This window comes from Botrytis byssoidea, assembly GCF_014898295.1.
Source record: "Botrytis byssoidea strain MUCL 94 chromosome Unknown BBYS_003, whole genome shotgun sequence".
Lineage (NCBI taxonomy): Eukaryota > Fungi > Ascomycota > Leotiomycetes > Helotiales > Sclerotiniaceae > Botrytis > Botrytis byssoidea.
This window is the reverse complement of record NW_024065844.1, coordinates 31,635-51,372: the sequence shown is the minus strand read 5'-3', so window position 1 is coordinate 51,372 and position 19,738 is coordinate 31,635. Positions and strand designations below refer to the sequence as shown.

The window sequence follows — 19,738 nt, the reverse complement described above, 5'->3', positions numbered from 1 at the left end:
GGAGTATTATTCTAAGGTTTAAGGCTGCGGAGAATGAATATAGAAGCGGAGATCATTCCCTTTTGTAAGAAGACGAGTGCATGAGAAAGATTCTCGTTCCCAACGATTGCAGTAAGATACATGCTGTGTACCAGGCCTCAAGAGCAACCTTTTGTATCAAAAGCCAAAAAAAAAAGCTGCGGGATCGTATTACACATTCAGAGTGTTAGATCAAAGAAGCTCCTACGCAAACGGCTTCAAAAGTTCTTAATACAATCCTAAAGCCAGCTTCCATGATGGGTTTCGGTTCAGAACTACAGCATATTTTGAGCAGAAGCCAGTGTAGGCAATAGTATTTCCCGTATTTCGTATACAGACTAGTTTAGTGATGCATATCGATTTTTTTCGAAATATATACATACATGATATTGAATTCGATACCACTAAAGATATTCAATATTATTTAAACTTTCGATATTATTAGTAATATATTAAAATATTAGAATTTAATATAAAATACATATTTCTATCTATATTAAATAATAAAATTCTATTCCTTATTTCAAATCAAATTAAAATCCCTTATTTCTAATCTAATCTGATATGAAATAGATAATTCATATTGAATCCTAGTATTTTAATATATCACTAGTATTTTTTAGATATATAAATATATATGAGAATAATATAACCTTCTTTCTAAACATATTAGCTGTAATATCAATATATCAATACGCACCACACTTTTATTATAGTATACTATTGCCTACACTAGCAGAAGCATAATGTCAGCGGAACTTTAGTGTCGCCTTTACCAGATCCAACTATTCTTTCACTCCTTGAATGAACTTTGAAAAGGCTTTTTTCTTGTCCGGAACTGGTATGGTTTATCTCTTGGATGATTCTGGGAGTCAGCACACCGGCAAAGTTTTTGAAGTTAGCTTGAGGATTTTCGTGGAAAGCAAAAAACATCGTGTAGAATTTGTAGGATGTTAATGATGTTCAAAGCTTTGAGCTGACAGCAAATCGAAGTTGATGTTCGGAGAGGTGGATCTAGTCATGCGAGAGATATTGTGAATGAGTGAATGAAGATGAAATTCATGCAGTATAGGTGCATTGAATCTTGGATGCATGATGCAGCATCGAGAATGCGACTTGTGCTTGTGTAAGTAAATGCGAAGTATCTAAAAACTCATCAACACGGGGCAACTCAACCCAAGACTGAGATAGACATACAGGTATCAAAAACCATCCACATAACCTCCACAGTGAAAATAGGATTGCGAAAGTCATTTTAGCATTTTCAATTTGCGGTAATGGCGCGTACTTTGGGATATTCCCGGCCAATATTGGATCAAGTGTGCTTTTGAACTTGTGGCGGGATAGATGAGACTTCTTGAATGACCGAAAATGTGCGTAACCATTCTTTCCGTCCAGTCCTGAAGGCTTTGTGATCGATTGTGATCATCGAAAGCTCATATATGTCTTCTTCTTGGCTTAGGTAGCCAATATGGTGCTGATGTATCTGGGTGCAAAGCGTCGTCGTTTTGATGGTAGCTCGTGCCTGCTGGTATCCTGCGTAAATTGAGAGGTCATTACTTCCAGGATGATACCCGTATCCTTGAATATGCATCTGCATAATGGGTCATCTAGATTAGCTGGTGAAACATCAAGGGGTAGATGACGATCAATGAATATAAGAAGAGTTGAGAAATTGAAGTTTCGATGAACGGCGGATAAATGCAAGAAGTGCGGGACGGCTTAACAAAGAAATTCGAGGAGTAAAAAGGTCAAACTCACAGATCAACCCCAATGACTTTCTTCTCCACGTGAAAGAACTAGTAGTGTAAAGACGTTGAAAACGCTGCTGCACGGTTGATGACGTTTCTACCTGCCTTCTAGAAGTCACTCATTTTGAAGGAAACGCGTCTGCCAAAATCCACTCTAGTGTTAGCTAAACCCTCAAGTAGTTGCGATTTAGTCACAGCTTTGCTCACCAATGTTATGGCTTCAAGTTACTCCTGCGCTTGAATCTAATAGTGATGTCAAGGATAAGATTGTAGAGGCCGAACATGGTCATTCGAAGTAATGTCGAAATTGGAATGGCTTCCCGTTCAGCGTTTGCATGCAAGCTCTCAGAATATGAACTGAATACTTAAGTTATTGGTATTGATAAGTTTTGCGTGATTCTGGTACGGCGGTAAAGTGTTGCTGCAGAGGGAGAGCTCGAAGTCTGATGTTTCTGCACGAATACAGAGCGGACTTTCTTTATTAACAGCACAAAATTAGCTACATAAGTAAACTTTTAGATATCATCACTTACCGCTGAATGGATAATGATCAAAATGACCGCCAGTAGAATGCAAACGTCCCTGCAAAAGCTAATAAAATCTCAGAAAAGCCAAAAACACGCGTATAATATCTCCCAACCCGCCAGAAGGCTTGCACGCAGCCTCGCATACCATGCTAACCCTCCCATCTGATCTTTACATCCAATACAATACATAAAAAACTAAGTCCCCGTGATTCCAATCACATTCATTCGGTACCAATATACTTCGCACAAATTATTGATTTGGATTTTCTTCTCTCTGGCAATCGAGAGAATTTACAATCGTACAGTTACCATCAAATCCAACAATAACAACAACAACCATCACAGCCATCTCTCATTTCGATCGTACGTATTGACATCTTTTCTTCCTTTTCTCCTCTCAATCCATCGCTTTCACCGTATTCCCAGTTTCCTGTCGCGTTCCCTACCAGACCTCAACTTTATCGAATTCTCCCATCAACCACAATGCGCGAACTTCATTTGAACAGAGGTTTTACACGTTATAAAAGTATTTAGATAGTCTTTCACCCACTAGGAGTAGTTGTTTTCTAGTTGAACGTCTAGAGACCTCCTGAAATTAACGACGGCTTAACTTCGGGGAGCAAAGTGGCTCGAGTGCCCTTCTTGCAATTGTTCGCCTACCACCAGTTCTAGTAGCTACTGTCGATCCATCTCTTCGTTAGACAGTCTGCCAAAGCTTGATACATCCTGAGGTCTTTAAAGACGTTGATGATGGATATGCTATGTCTCCCCATGTTTCTTCTGGTTTGTTTTGAAGCTTCTTGGAGTTCTCAACAAATCTGTGAAGATTTAGACAATCTGTTGATTACTTGAAGACACCTCAGAATCATACTGTCTGCTGAAACCTTCCAAGAGGAGTTTACTATAGTGTAGTATTCTTACAAACTCTTTGAGGTATCTTGTACAAATCAAATTTGCTGTTGAGACGTTCTCTTATGCAATTGAGATATTGCTGTTTGCTATTGAACAGGAATTTTGGGTTGCTTTAAGAAAAGATTGATACATTGTCCTGGCTGTGTTAAGTTTCATCGGCAACTTCAGCTCGTTATTTCAGATTAATTGTGCCATATTTTGGTATGTATGAGTTCTTTGGTGCCGTTGTTCTCAGATGGCTATGAGATATTTCACAAAAACTACAATCTGAAGCAGGATAGAGCCTACTATCAGCTCTTGTCTTCCTCAAAGAGTGTCACATATCTGAAGACCAGAGAAATGTTCTGAAGCACAGTTTCCAGACAGGTTTAGGTCACCTCAAGAGCTGTGAAGTTGTTTGACAGTTCAATACAAGACAATTTGCTACTTTTATAGGATCTTTTCACTACCTTGAGTCATCTCCCTTGGTGTCCTACTCCAAATCCAAACCCAAGGTTTAGAAACTTCAGCAGATAGATCACATTGCTTTATTTTGATGACCATTGATCACTGTCTCAAATTGTTTCTTCCCCTGATAGTACACAAGAACGATCATTCTTTTGCCTCTGGAATCCTCTGAAATCTGGGTTTCTGCGAAGAGTCCAGACTCTTCGTGGCTTTTATGATACATTTTAGTCTTACTTAAGGATGAATATGGCATATTGCAATTGTTACTTTAATTGCTCTAGACATTTTGATTGTCCAAGACTGTCTAATTATTCAATCCTCACCCAGATATCCAAGTCCCGTCGTTATCTTTTGTCTCCACATTATTCGCCCCACATATAACCAATTGAAGCACTACTAACTGTATGAATAAAAAATGGTGTCGCGAATGGAAGCGATTTATCGTATCATCAGGTCTACTCCTCCAGGTGTAGAACCGGACCTCTCGATTAGCTAGCAGTTATTCTACTGGAGACACATGGACAGAATGGCTCGTATCACTGCCAGTAAGTTTAATATATATACTCTATGCGCTTATCTGATGAGTAATAGACGCCGCTGCCTTTACTGTGCCCGCCACATATGGCTCCCCATTCGTTAGTTGTAAGTTTTGATTCGTCCCTTGATGACTACATAACTAATGTTCAATAGCGGCTTGAGCTCGGAGTTTCCCCGCTGCTGTCCCTGTTTCATCTCTCCCTTCGTTTTGTCTCTCCGTATTGATTCAATAAATACCAGAGAATAAGTCCTCACGGGGCACGGAATCTCGTCTTTCCCACTTCTGATCTATTTGTGATATGCGATGAGGCCGAGTCTATATTGATTGTTCAGAATATAGCTTACGTGATGACGATGATGATTTACCCATACCCTTTCACCCTGCTCACCCGTTCCTTACTCAGCCCTTTCCATAGAGCCCTTGCCTTTACAAGAGTCATAATCTAACACGCAGCACTCAACTCCTTCCTGAATCTATATACACTTTCATAAAGAAATTCGTCCAAAATATGGGCCACTTGTCATGTCTGAATTTCTGATAAAAGAACGCTTGTATGCTCAGGTGAAACGAGTTAGACTTGTTTATTTCCTTACGATTCTCTTCATCGCTGTTTTTTTATTTGATACAATCTCTCCAATTTTGTTTTAAAATCATGAGCTTATGATGTATCGATCATTCCAATCTGTCCGTGTGAAGTTATTATCAACACTCCCAGCCTCAAACAGTTTTCAGACTGAAGTATCGGTAAACATAGATAACAGATCCATTCAGAAACCAGACCCATTCAAGAACCAAGGATCTCTGCAAAGCCCGTGATTATCGCATGAATATCTTCAATAACCTGACCTCAACAAAGTATTCTCACATAGTTTGGTCAAATAAGGTGTACTTCTCGCCCTATTTACCCTCGCCAATTCTCCTACCCCGCTCCTCAGCGCAGATCCCCGCCCTTCTACCTCGATATCTTCTATATGATCAATAACCATACTACTATTTTTCATTTCTCCTCGACTCTAGACCGCTGGTGGAAGATGTGAGAGACCATATACTATTTTCATTTCCTGGACTTCAGCGCTACGCCATAAAGAAAAAGCGTGAAAAGAAGTCTCGCAAAACCTGTGACATGAGAGACACATCTACTTTCTAGTCAGATTTTTTTTAGTAATCGCGGCTCTTATTGTCACTCTCGCATACAGAAACATCAGCTCATATTTCATATCCGCAATTAACAACATTATTCAAACGTTAACTCATTTTCCTCAGATTTGGGCTCCTTCGAGCACGAACTCCGCGCACCGTACATCGATAAAATGACCATCAATTTGGGTGTCATTATAACATTGTCAAAGCTGACGACATTTGTTGAATTTATCACTGATAGAACCGAGCACGATGTTTAGAACCCACTATAGCCCCCGAGCTACCTTCCTTACAGTAATCCACAAACCCCACTCGCTAATGTTCCTCAGCGCAAAATCCCTCGCTTAATCTCAACTTCACCTACCAAACTTTTCAGAATTTGTATACATGCATATATCCCATCATATTTCATTCTCCAAATAGAATTCGAAATCTCATATATATTTATTACCAAATCATCGATTTGATGCTCCTTCCCCACGGCCTACAGGCTTTTTGTCTCCTTCTGTTTCTTGTGAATAGTTCATGCGAGGCCTGTCAGAGGGTCTATCTTGGCTGCTTGCATATCACAAAACCTCATTAAGATTGGTCACCACCGAGGGCGGCCACGGAAAAAGTTGTCAGAGTAATGTTTAAATCATATGTCCTTATGTCCGTAAATAATGTTGATTGTGAATCCTCCAGCGGGTGCTTGCATCCAGCGTTGCTGCTAAATTAGTTAACCTCGGCTAGTGGTAATGGTAGCTAAATACCAAAGAATACTGCTAGCCAAGTGAAGTGACATCACAACAATAGTAAAAAAGAGGGTAAAGCAGTGTGAGTAAATTGAAGTTGGTAATGCATATTACGACTGTATTCACAGCCCAGATCCGAACACCAAGCTACTGTATGTTTGTGATCGTATAACTCTTTTTGTTTTATGGAAACTGATTGTTGGTTTGAGAAGGATACGGGTGAAGTAGCACCTACGATCTGTAGGTCCTAAACGTCCAAATTGTATTCTATTTAAAGATCTAGCTATGGTCTACAGATAGTAGACTTTAAATAAGGGAACGAGCTAGTCTCTTTCGGATTCGTCAGATTTAGTACAGTGGCCATTAAATTGAAGTCATTCATCAAGGTTCATACACCAGTGGACCCTTTTTATTTGCATATTTAACTACAAATTGCGACGAAATTGTCCAACATCAACCTTTGATAGCATGTGCAGAGGACGAGGGCGTATTCACCAAAAGTACCAGAGATGTTTCCTTTAGAATTTTTTCTCCCGAAGTGATCAAGTCCTTTGCACGAAGCTTGACCCGATCCCACTTTTCTTTGTCGAACCCCATTTGATAGTCACGGTAAGATACAGTTGAGGTCACTGAAGCCTCTTCAAACTGGAATTTGACGACGAAATGAGTCGCTTTGATGACTTTAAGTTGAGAAGTTTCAATTTAGCAATCATGCCACCAGACGGCTGCGGAAATCAGATCGAACTAACCTGGTGTGAATGTTTCTCTGGCAGCATCATATTTGTATTCGACGTTGGTAGACAGGTGTCGATATTCCGGGGATTTGGTCGATTTCATAGTCGATGCGCGGGACATAGGAGACGTAGAGAAGATTCGGTGTTTCATAGTCGCGGACGGCTTGGGACGATTCTGTATCATTGGCAACGTTCTCTGTCATTTCGACGACTTGTTGATCACTGGAAAGCACTAAGTTTGCAGAGACGATTTAATCAAATAGAGTGAGAAAAGCTTTTTTTAAAAAAAATGCTACGAAGTACTTGTTCATACGAGTATAGGATTATGAGTAAACAATGAAGAGCTAAGTGAACATATAAGTTACAAGTTCTCGGCTTTATATACCTTGAGTTCTACCTCATCAGGTTGCAAAGTCGGAGCTCACTCTATCTACCTACCTACCCCTCTTTCATTGACCATAACCAAAAAAGCAAGCATGAAAACTGAAAGTTCCTTTTCAGCTCGTTCTTTGTGAAAATATAATAATCATCGGTATGTTGTTGCGCATATGCATGTCATTTTGAGCGACGAATAATCTATGGACACATTTTGTAGATAAGCGGGGACCTCCAGTTCGCGACATACGGCAGCACAAAATTAGGAAAGTCATTGCAGATCATGTGGTCTAGGTTCTGACGTGGGATAGCCTTATATTCTGTCTAGTCTAGTGCTTGTAATGCTTAGTATATCTTAACCCCTTAACTGCTGTAGGCGGGTTCTATGCCTTGATTCCGCTGAAACCGTAAGAGTTTGACAGTTAAGGAGATATAACCTATTGCTGTTTGACATGGATGATACATATAGATTCGTTTTCTTTTTTCCCCTCTCAGAAACTTAATTCAGCTATACGAATTGATTACTATCAGTAACTCTGATTCAATATCGACTAGTCATGATCACCGACATGTGATGGCTCGAAAACTTTTTATTTTATTTAACGGGTGCTGAATCATGCTGCAATTGCATATAATAATGAGCATCTAGCCACAGGAATAGCTTCTCCGGCGTGCTTTCTGCGACCTTGAATCATTGGACCTTGTTAACCTCGGCGATGAAATACTACACTCAAAGAGATGTTGCTTGCCTTGAGAAGCAGTAGCTCCACGAATGCCTCATCGATGTAAAGTTTTCTTAGTGTTTGGTCTATCAACTGCTCGTCAGTCATTGCAGGTTCCTCGTTTATCTTTGCGCATCGGTAAGGTGAATCTTCCCACATAACACGACTCCTGTTTGATAAAAGGATCACTTACGTTAGTGCAACTGTGAGCTGTAATTGACTCATAAAATGATATTGCTTTTATTAACGAGTCAAGGCTCTGTGATCATCGCCGATGAGCTGTCAACCTCTTATGCGGTGGTCACAGGACTCCAAACGTCAGGCGGGACCAAGTCCAGATAGCAATATCAATACTTATTCAATATGCCACTCCGGACTCGGCAGGATCATCAGCTCTTCTCTACCTACAGTCGAGCTATAAAGTCTTGTGTCTGTTACTGGGTTAGCACAAAGAATTTCATTCTTCAACAACCAGAAACAACCAGATCATCTTTCTTTTCTATCAGATCAGATACCACAACAAACTTCCTCTGGAAATCTAAAAATGTCTACTTTTATAATTGATAACACGGACCGGCTCGTTAACGTGGCTGAAGTCCCTCTCCATACCTACTCACAGCGGGGTCTATTGGCCCCCACATAAGAGGCCCCTTCTAAGGAGGACAAGGGGTCTGATGACGCTCAAAACGTCATCTATATGAGATTCAAGTCTAAAAAGTTCCCGACAAGTTCAAAGATCATTTGGATGAAGTTGAACAGATGATGAACCTCACCCAACAATGGTTGGACGCTCAAGCTGGTATTCAAGTAAAGAGTCGGAAAAAGGAGGGCGAACCCCCAAATGCCATGGACGGATATTAATATGGCTACGTGGTAAGAGCATGATCTACTCTACCAAGCCTTTTTAAAGAGCTATATACTGACTTTGAAGATTATACAGCCCTCGTAACGAATGTTACAAAAAGCATATAGAGACCGATGAAGTTGAATTCCACATGTAGCTCATTCAGAGTATTCTTGACGATCTCGTTGTGCCAACACAGCAGCGCACCGAACTCGAGAGTATCTTCAAGCCGATTTCGTACGCCGTAGCACAAACTCAAAATACCAGTGAGAGTCTTGTCTTCTAGAGTCTGATACAAGTTTTCACATATAATGAAATGAGGGATGATATCCAAGCCAGTGAGCTCACCCATATGGTCTCGTCCCATTCTAGGAATTATATACTGACACCACGACAGCTCTTAGATGACCAAAGTCGTTGTTGGTAAAGGCAGTTATGAGAGGATTAGTGTGGAATTCTTCTAAAAATATGGCGACTACAATTTCAACGAGAATACGATAATTGGCGTCAAGAAGAATCTGAAGTTAGTTCTCTTGTCGATCTTGGAAGAGAGCAGACTCGTGATACTATAAACATATCTGTCTATAACTTTATATGAGAATTGCAATTAGTATGTCTCCGAAAGAATTTCGATATCTTTGTTAATGTTCGCGCAATCATTACAATCGCCCCCTTTGAATCGCTAAGCTCCCGCAGTCTCACTATTGAAGGGCTTTGTTCTGAATATTTTGTAAGTCTGAATAGAATCCACTTTGTCTTGACCTATCCATTATTCTTCACTAACCCCTGCCGCCTTCCGCCTCTAGCATTCTCTACGCAAAGATACACATCAGCATCTCAATTTCAACTTAAAGCAAATTAAATGTTCAGCCCCTCAAATTCAGAACAGCGGTCTATAAATATAAGCATCCATGCATCTCGCTATTCGCAACCTCTTTACAGCGCTCAACCCATCGAGCATTTCCACCGAGAAACCAGAGCCAACCCCTATTCCATCTTCATCTACCAACATCTTAAAATGATATATGAATAATCCTCACAGTTTCTACTTGAAACACTCCCCCTTTCCTCGCCGCTTAGATCCCTTCCAGCAATAAACCTTCCTTTGATCGACTTGAATATCATTCTCATTTCAATTAAGCTCATTTCCGGTCTACGATACGCACCAAATTTCAAAATTTAAATCCAAAATCCACGCAATCCAAAGCTGCTTCCTAGTGAAGCAAATTAGAAATTATCCAATCATACACACTTGAACACCTATCCGAAAAGACAAGGTCTTATATAAGTGCTTGTCTACTTGAAACGACAAGCGCTTAAATGCGATTATAACCAACGGCGTTTTTTGAAGCTAAGTTGATTTCATATCAGTATAGTTTAAGTAACCGCCATACAATTGATCCACTTGAACCAGTATCCTCCTTAACCAACCCAAAAATACGTCTCACATTCATCCATTTCTGATTGCCGATGTGAGTTTTAAGAGTAAACTTCCCTTTCAAGGCTCATCTCGTAGTTATATTATATCAATTCTGGTTACTATTTTTATTATCTAGATCTTGCAACACAAGATTCGGGGGTTAAACGAAGGGGGTAATATATCTGCATGTCTAAAATCCAAGAGCCAGAATACGAAATATCTAGAGTCTCGATCGAACCTGATTTCGAATTCTAGATCTAGACGCACGCGGAAGGAGAAGGACCAGACCAGGCCGCATAGAAAAGAATTTGTGAGATACAAATCACACGAAATACCGTTTCGCATATCTACTTTACTACTCACCCACAGCTAGATAATATGGATAAATTCTCCCGTTTTGAAAAATAATTGTAGCTTCAATATGAAAGCATCGATATTTACACACGGTACGAAAAGAATGATGAAGGAGTAAGGAGTCCAGAGAATCTCATCTCATCTCATCTCGTTTCGCCTCGCTTCCATCACAAATTCACAAATTCACATATCAAATCAAATCCAACAATCAAACGACTAAACCCGAACCTCGGTATCCATACCCCAGCATCCCCATCTCCCATCTCCCATCTCCCATCTCCCATCTCCGCGTTTTGAAGCTCGGGGTCTAGCTCGAGAGTTGATGGAGTATTTCTCGAGTGTGGTTTTCTTGGTTTACTTATTTATTATTTCGTTGTCCATTATTTCATTATTTCATCGTCCATTATTTCATTTTCTGATTTATTGATAATACAACAATACATTACTCACTTCCTCACTCACTCACCAGAATATCAAAATTATAATCAAAATTAAAATCAAAGTAAGATTACATTCATTGATCAATTGATCAATTGATCATAACTCAATTCCTTTCATCTATCGAGCGGGGGGGGGGTTACGGTTCCATCAGCTAATATTCTATTCAATTTTTGAAACATATACATACACATATATACATACATATTTCAGAGTACAGGTGCAGACTTATCTTAACCTTATCATCTGCAGTATCGCATCGCATTGCATCACCATGACGTCGATGCAGATGCAGAAACCCGAGATAATTATCTTTCATTATCGATTTTCGCCTTTTGCTAAGAGGTATGTATATGCATTTCTTTATTTATTTATTTCTTTATTTATTTATATATCTATCTCCCCATCCCAATTCATCCCCCCATTAAAACTCCAATTCCTAACCCACCCAAAAGAATAACATGGTACCTCACTCTCCGCGGAATCCCCTACTCCGAATGTCTCCAACCCCCCACCATGCCACGCCCCGATGTCGAAGCACTCGGGACCCAATATCGACGTATCCCTATCGTATGCATCGGTCGAGACATCTACCACGACACGCGATTGATCCTGCGCAAATTAGAGGAATTGTATCCGTCTCATCCGAAAATCTCAGGACAGATGGGGATGGAGAAGTTATTGGAGATGTGGACGGTTGATGGGCTGTTTTTGCGCGCGGCGCAGTTGTTACCGTTGGATTTGCCGTTGTTGGGGGATCGGAAGTTTACGCGAGATCGGGAGGATTACACGGGGAAGAGTTGGGAGAGGGGGAGTTTGGAGAAGGGGAGACCCGAAGCGTTGGCCGCGTTTAAGGGGGCGTTTGAGTTGTTGGAGAATGGGTTTTTGGGGGATGGGAGGGAGTGGATTTTGGAGAGTGAGGGGCCGATGTTGGCGGATATTGAAGGTGTGTAGGGTGAGGGGGGACATGGGAAATTAGAAATGATACTGACTCTAAGTCTAGCGGTTTGGCCATTCCATTGGTTGACCACCTTACCCGGTGCCTTACCCGCATCCTACATCTCCGCGCAACACTTCCCCAAAACCTACGCATGGATCGGGCGATTCGAGCAAGCGGTGCGACTCGCCGCGAAGAAGAACCCCAAACCCACTGTTCTCTCAGGAGCAGAAGTACTTGAGAAAGTCGCGGCGTCTGATTTCGTAGAGGGAGATGAAGGTGTTGATGCGCTTGATCCGACGGGATTGCAAAGGGGACAGGAGGTGGAAGTTTGGCCCATTGATACGGGTATGAAGAGGAGGGATAGGGGGTTTTTGGTGGGGCTGTCGACGAGGGAGATTGTGGTTGAGTCGGTGATGAGGGGGGGGACGAGGGTCAGGATTCATACTCCGAGATATGGGTTTAGGATTCGGGGGGTAGGAAGGGGAGCGAGACTTTGAGGTCGCTTGTTTTTGCCTCGCTTCGGGAGGTGAACTCGGACTTAGAGATGGGCAATAGAATGTATAGTGATGTGGGGAGGAGAGGTGTAGAATTACCTAATTCGTACATACATACCATGATGTATCGTGTTATTGGTGAGTTGTGAAGAAATCCATGATGTATGTAGTATACACTATCAAAAATAGTCGTCTACCTACCATATACCTAGTACATATCTGCATCTGGTCCTGAAAATCCTCAAGTCCAACCCAAATCCCCATCTCTAAATCTCCAAACATTATTTAGTTATCAAGTAATAAACAACCTTACTCTTCACGCTAACCTACCTACACACATACCAAAAAGGAAGGTGGAATTATTAATATGAATAATGCTGGTAAGCCGAGAAGAGAAGAGAAGAGAAAATCTAAAATTCAATAGGTACGTGATTTGCAGATCGATGATACAAAATGCTTGATTGATGACTAGATAGATACCGGTCGATGGATGGATGGAAGGTCTATTTTAGTACGGAATAGCGATGTTTTTTCTTGATGGATTGGATTGGATTTGCGAAAGTGATTGATTGATTGGGGATCGGAGGTAATTGTGATGTGGGGAGGAAGAGATAAATATTTTGAGTGTAGATAGAATACTGGTGGACTCAGTTGTACAGTATGAAGGATATTTCGAAGGATGAGGCACGTGATGCAGATAGAGATAAGTACTTGGCACGTGTCTGGGTAGATGTTGTATGAAATGGGTTACCGTAATGAGGAGGAGAGGAATGAAATTACTAGGTACGTATACTTTGTTTGTACTTTGCCACAGTTTTGTTGCCGAGGAAGAAGAAGAAGGATGAGGGTGTGGTTTATGAAGCAGGGAGAAGAAAGGAGATTGGTGCGATTAGCTAGGGATATGGATATGGAGTATGAAGGATCTAGCTGGACTTCTTTCTTATCTAGGGAGGTGGATTGGATAGGATAGGATGGTGAGATGGGATGGTGAGATGGGATGGTGAGATGGGATGGTGAGATGGGATGGGGATGGCTGGGTGATGATTGACAGGTTTGAATTGTTTGGGTAGGTAGATAGATAGGGAGGGAGGGAGGGAGGTACTTATCTGGTGTGTATTTCTATCGTGTTTCTAGCAGATGTTACTGAGTGGATAGATACAAGAGATAGAAAGGAGTACAATAAAATGATATAGATTAATGGTTTATCATGTGTATGAAACTCGTATATATCATTTGGCATTTGGCATTTGACATTTGACATTTGACATTTAACATTTAACATTTATTAATATCAATCATTAGTCAGTCAGTGCACGTGATGTATCAAAGTAAAATGACATCTCCATGAAATCTCGTGGCATATTGACTCGAGATTTCCCAAGAGGAAGCTTGTCTCCTGAAGAAGATGTGAATTGATTGGCTTATAGATGGAATCTTGCATTCTTTATCTTTATGATTCACCGTATCATTCCCCATTCATTTCTTCATTAGTCATTCACACCATTTTCATTTCTCTCTTCTCTCTTCTCTCTTCTTTTTTTCTCTCCTTCTAATCAAGGAGTTGATGGGAAATGAAATAGGAATAGCGTCAATTAAAAGCACATGAATAAAAGTGGAGCATTATCTAAAATACAACTCTCTAACTGGTTCTGAGTCTCACGCACGCTAATGTGAAGGGCACTCTCATCTGCAAATAAATCAAAGAGTTCACACATCAAGCGTCATCATCATCTTTCGTCATCGTTTTTCTTTCTCTCTCCTGCAACTTTCTTACCACATCATCGTATCGTATCGTATCGTATCGTATCCGACGGCTACGGTATCCTCTTCCACAGTCACGACACAACAAACCCCAAAGAGAATAAGACGACGTCGAATTTAAGCCTCGACTCGAATAATTTCAATTTCATAACTTTATTTTTAAAAACAGAGCCTCATCAATTATTAATTCATTACTACATTCAAAGGAGGAAATATCAATTTACTGATTTCATTGGTATTTTTTTCCTTTTTGTCTGTCTTTTTGATTAAGGAAGAGAGAGGAGAGAGAGAGAGGGTAAAAGAGGGTAACTCTGATTTTGATTTCGTATTTGATTTTAAGATTACATTCGAATGCTTTGTTAAGAAAAAGGGAAAAGAGAAAAGAGAAGAGAGAAAACAGAAAGAAAGGAAAAATCGGATCAAAATAGAAGAGGGAAACACTTCCTTTTTGAATCACCATAAATCCACCCACCGGTCGCAAAATTAAATTTCATCACCTTTTTTTTTTTTTTTTTCGCAATCCAAATCCATCCATTTCTTCCCCCCAAAAAACGTTACGTCACCGCTACATCTTACTCATTCACTCAACCACCATCAAAACCCTCGAACCTTTCAACGTTTGGGAAATCGGAAAGGAACTCAAAATTCAAAATTCCAAGCGGTCCCTCCGTAAGAGCAAATCTCTAAAAGTTTCTTTTCTCCCTCGGCCCGTGTTTCTATATTCGAATATCCATCTCAATACGATAAGGTATCAAAGGTATCTCTTACCAAAAGATACACTGACATCATATTCATTCATCCATTCATCCGTCCATCCAGCCATTCATCCTGTTGCTGTGATTCATCCATCCACGAATCCACACAATTCAATTCGATCGAAATAACCTCAAGTCAAGTCAAGTCACACAGACATTCTGCAAAACAAATCGCAATCGCGCAATACGACGAAACAGAATACTTACCAATACAACACAATACAACACGCTCACACACATCCACTTACACTTACAACCTCAAACACGTCGCCACCCAAAAGATCATCCTTATTATCGAGGATTCTTTTCAAATATCGAGAAATCAATCAATCAATAAAGCACAGCTACACCAACAGCAGCACAACAACAATAACAATAACAACGCGACTAGTCAAAGTTGGAATCCAAGATCATCTTCTCTCTTAGCAACTCTCCACCAAGGAATAAATCTACCCGCCACCCAGATACATAACATCCCCGATCCAACATCAAACACCACATAACCCACACGCCCACACTACTGCGAACGCCAATATTACCAATCCATCCTATAGGCGAACGACTCATTCACTATTGTCACTATTGTCACTCTCAAGTCCTTTAAAACAGTCCACCCACCTTCGTCATTATATCGTCATCATCGTTTAAACTGCATTGCACGGCAACACGATACGATTAACGACATTTGTTATCCAACCTCTTGTGATAATTCAATTCTCAATCTCAACGGCATCAAGGTTCATCCATTACGTCGTCGTTCAATATCTTTTACTTTTTTTTCTTTCCTTACTAGTCGTCCTCTCGTCTCCATTTCATCATCATGCCGACCTTTTCCAAGATCGGCAGTAGTCCTGTAGAGGAGAAATTTTTACCACCAGGCAAGTATTCATTCAATCCAATCATCCCTAGTCACCACGTCGAGTCTTCCTTTTGACCTTGACCTTATTCCTGTCCATGATCATGGAATCAATCCAATTAAATTCATCTGATTCATTTGATACTTCTCATCCATCTCCTCCATCTCCGCCATCTGAAACAATGATATGCTATACATAGGTGTAACCAAGTAACTAACATCACCCTCTCACATAGCTGCCGATTCATCAGTACCAGATATCACGGTGAAGCCAGTTCAGTTGGATGTCGGTCGACAACTTCCAACCATACCTGTCCCTCCACAAAACAACATTTCCGATTACCTATCGAAGCGAGCGTTGGCAAATAATTCACACGAAGAGGAAGAAAATCCTTTCGACTCACAATTTGGAGGTGGTCCCGTGAAATCAACCCTCCCTGCCAAAACACCTGGTGGCACCTTGTTACCTTCTATCCAAGCTTTACAATCAGCATCGTCGCCTGGTTTCGGCTTGAGTGGATTAAGGTCTGGTCCATTGAGCCCTAATATGCTCACCGGCCCAAAAGAACCCGCCGAAGATTACTTCTCCGCAGATCACAATTTGATTGGTGATGGTCCAAGAGGTTACACTCCCGTCACATCTGATTTGAGGGGTATGCATTCAAGGGTGTTGCCAACTCCAAGTCCTGGTGGATATAGTTTTGGAGCTGGAGCGGTTCAGACACCTGGGTTGGCTGAATTCCAGCGAACGGCTATTCAAGCTGCTAGTCTTGCTGCTCAACAACAGAGAGATATGAATGTCACTTCACAACCTCAACAACACAATGAAGATAATCACAATGTCATGAGTAACTACCCCGACAATGATTCATTAAATGCAGCTGCAAGTCTTCAATTGTTGACTCAGACTTCCGCTTCATCTCGCGACTCTTCACCACATCACAATCTCGCATTGGGTCAATCAAGGCAACCACCATTCTCCGCACAACAACATATCTTGAATCGCAATCATCAAATGTTGAATCAAAATATGCAACCTGTTCAAGTTAATGGTCAAGTACCCGGTCGACCAAACAATCATCCTTTGACAAATGGTCACTCTGGCACCAGGAATAATTCCATTCACTCAAATTCAATGAGTCCTACAAGCAATGGTAATGGCATGCCTTATGATAATGAGATGAATGGTCAAGGTGCTCAAGGAAAGAAGAGAGCTGCTACCAAAAGGAAAGCAAGTACCAACAAAACCCCACCAAAGAATAACAAGAGAACCAAATCTCAAAAGGGTAATGATGATTCGAAACCAGAAGAATTCACCAATGAAGATCTAGATAACATGGATGACCAACTGGAGTTTGAAGAGGAAGAGAATAATAACAACAACAACAACAACAACAACAATAATGGTAAACCAAAGAAACCAGAAACTGAAGATGAAAAGAGAAAAAGTTTTCTTGAACGGAATAGGTAGATTTCTTCTTTCTTTACATTGCTTTTCTCACTAACAAATTTCCTAGGGTTGCTGCTCTTAAATGTAGACAGCGTAAGAAGCAATGGTTGAACAACTTACAAAGTAAGGTTGATACGTATACCAACGAAAATGAGTCTCTGCATCAAAAAATTCAACAAATGGCTCATGAAATTATGCAACTCAAAACCATGCTTTTCGCTCACAAGGATACTCCTATCGGTATTCAACAAGGAATTGCACAGTATATCGTTCCTCCTATCTACGAAGAGATGCCACCAATGCATCAATCACAAAATCCATATGGTTTAGGTACCATGCCACCATCTCAAAATCCTAACATGTAATAGACCTATGCTCTTTACATTTCCTCTCGCAGTTATGGATTATGACAAGGCGCACTATATTCGCGTAGCTTCTTCGACCGCCACGAATATACTTTTCAATTACCTCTAGGTTGTAAATTAAAATGCTTCTTTTTTCGATTGTACTTTATGGATCATTTGGATCCAGCAACCCATTTCGCTTTTCCTTTGGGTGAAAGTAATTTCATATTGGTATGATCTTCATTCCCCTGTTCTTCCTTTATACATATTTTACTCTTACCTCTAATATTCCATGGACTGGTTTCAAAATCCTGAGCCGAATTCTTTTTCAAAAATCATGATTACAACGGAAATAAACTCATGCATGGTGGGGGCGTACATCCATGCTAAAGGCGCTGGGAAGGGGTGGAGGGTTTTGATATGGTCACCATATTTGATGGTTTGACAAAAGTACACGCATACATGACAAAGAATGGGAAGATTCTGAGTTCATGGTTGGAGGCGCATAGGAAATTTGGGAAATGGGGTGTTTTTGGAATGATTTTGTTGACTGTTCTCTTTTTCGATTGAAACGAAGGAGTCTTTTTGTTTCAATTTCTTTTCTTGGTCTCCTGGAAATGAAATGAAATGAATGGAATGGAATGATATGGGATAGGGTGGAATTGGCGTTGAAGGAAAATGTAATTTGGGCAAATGGTGTTGGAGGAAGGAGGTGATTTGATAGTAGTTGGTCTTTTTTTCTTCTTTCTTTCCTTGAATCTATGGATACAGAGAGAGAGAGAGAGAGGAAGAGAGAGAGATTACAGAAATTGAAACAATAATTAAATATATGTGACGTTTAGATATTTGTTTGAGTTATGTGAATTGTGATTTTGTGGGATGTAGATGGACGATGGATTTTGTTTGTGATTTTTGGAATTGTGAAGTGTGGATGATGAATGGAGGAATGAAGGAGTGGATGATGAATGAAGGAGTAACGTGTTTTATTAGTGTGCGGGTTATATCAGTATGCGGGTCATTTCGAAAACCATTTAAATCAAGCTTTTTAAAATATTAATATTTTAATAATTAATCATTATTTTTTCGAATAAAAGATCTTAAAAAAAAATTAAAATCTAGGTTTTCTATTGATCTAATTTTTATAAAATAATTTTATTGTTTTTTAAAAGAAAAAGGAAATTGTTATAATTTTCATTACAAAAAAACAATTTTTATAATAACAACTTTATAAATTCGAATTTCTTAAAATTAATTAGATTTTTAAATTTTCTATATATTCAAATATTTTATATTAAATTTTCAGAAAATTATATTTATAAATAAAGAAAGTGTATGATTATATACAAACGAATTTTGTATATAAAATAAGTGACCCGTATACTAATATGATCTGTATACTGATAAAACATGTTAAAGGAATCTTTTATGTGCTAATGAATTATGGATGAATGATTGATAAATAAATGGATTTAGGTTTTTCGTAATGTGAATATAGGCAGTAGGCAGTGGGCAGGTAGATAGGTAGTAGGCAGGTAGATAGGTAGGTAGATAGATAGGTAGATAGGTAGATAGATAGATAGTACTAGCAGTATAGACAATAGTATACTATAATGAAACTATGGCGTGTATTAGCATATTAATATTACAATTAGTATGTATGAAAAGAAGATTATATTACTCTCATATATATTTATATGTTTAAAGAATACTAGTAATATGTTGAAATATTGGATGGAATTCAATATAAAATATATATTTCTATTCAAATTAGATTAGACAATAAGGGATTCCTATTTATATTAGATGATTAAATTTTATTCTTCGTTTTAAATGAAACGAGAATCTTTTATTTCTGGTTTAATTTGAATGGGAATGTGTATCTTGTATTAAATTCTCATATTTCAATGTATTAGTTATAATATTAAATAACTAAATAAAAATAAATACTTTTAATAATATTAAATTCTATGTTATATATATATATATATGTATTTCGAAAAAATTCGATGTGTATTATTAAACTAATTCGTATATGAAATACGGGAAATACTATTGTCTATACTGGGTAGTAGGAGGTATGTAGATAGATAGATAGATTGATAGATAAATAAATAAATAAATAGATAAATAAATACATAAATAAATAAATAAATAGATAAATAAATAAATAAATAAATAAATAGA

General features: G+C 39.3%; 3 protein-coding genes across 3 annotated transcripts; 2 read left to right on the top strand and 1 right to left on the bottom strand.

Moving 5' to 3' along the window:
• Positions 1 to 6,520: 6,520 nt before the first annotated feature.
• On the bottom strand, positions 6,521 to 6,922 carry EAE97_001463 (uncharacterized protein; the record flags this gene model as incomplete). Its single annotated transcript, XM_038871974.1, has 2 exons — positions 6,521 to 6,747; positions 6,817 to 6,922. 2 exons carry the CDS (start codon positions 6,920 to 6,922, stop codon positions 6,521 to 6,523), a joined length of 333 nt encoding a protein of 110 aa, XP_038736532.1.
• A 3,876-nt stretch (positions 6,923 to 10,798) lies between these two features.
• EAE97_001462 (uncharacterized protein) lies at positions 10,799 to 13,418 on the top strand. The gene is made up of 4 exons (XM_038871973.1): positions 10,799 to 11,018; positions 11,207 to 11,299; positions 11,410 to 11,900; positions 11,958 to 13,418. The coding sequence occupies exons 2-4, from the start codon at positions 11,229 to 11,231 to the stop codon at positions 12,389 to 12,391; spliced, it is 996 nt and encodes a 331-aa protein (XP_038736531.1). The 5' UTR covers positions 10,799 to 11,018; positions 11,207 to 11,228; the 3' UTR covers positions 12,392 to 13,418.
• Positions 13,419 to 15,724: 2,306 nt separating this feature from the next.
• EAE97_001461 (uncharacterized protein) lies at positions 15,725 to 17,575 on the top strand (the record flags this gene model as incomplete). The annotated part of the gene is made up of 3 exons (XM_038871972.1): positions 15,725 to 15,782; positions 15,997 to 17,227; positions 17,278 to 17,575. 3 exons carry the CDS (start codon positions 15,725 to 15,727, stop codon positions 17,573 to 17,575), a joined length of 1,587 nt encoding a protein of 528 aa, XP_038736530.1.
• Between the last annotated feature and the right edge of the window lie 2,163 nt (positions 17,576 to 19,738).

What these genes read in the sequence shown, in the direction of transcription:
- EAE97_001462 (XM_038871973.1), top strand. Translation starts at nt 11,229, where the DNA reads ATGACGTCGATGCAGATGCAGAAACCCGAGATAATTATCTTTCATTAT. An exon ending in TTTTCGCCTTTTGCTAAGAG is followed by an intron (nt 11,300 to 11,409) that starts GTATGTATATGC and finishes CCCACCCAAAAG; the next exon opens with AATAACATGGTACCTCACTC. An exon ending in GATGTTGGCGGATATTGAAG is followed by an intron (nt 11,901 to 11,957) that starts GTGTGTAGGGTG and finishes CTCTAAGTCTAG; the next exon opens with CGGTTTGGCCATTCCATTGG.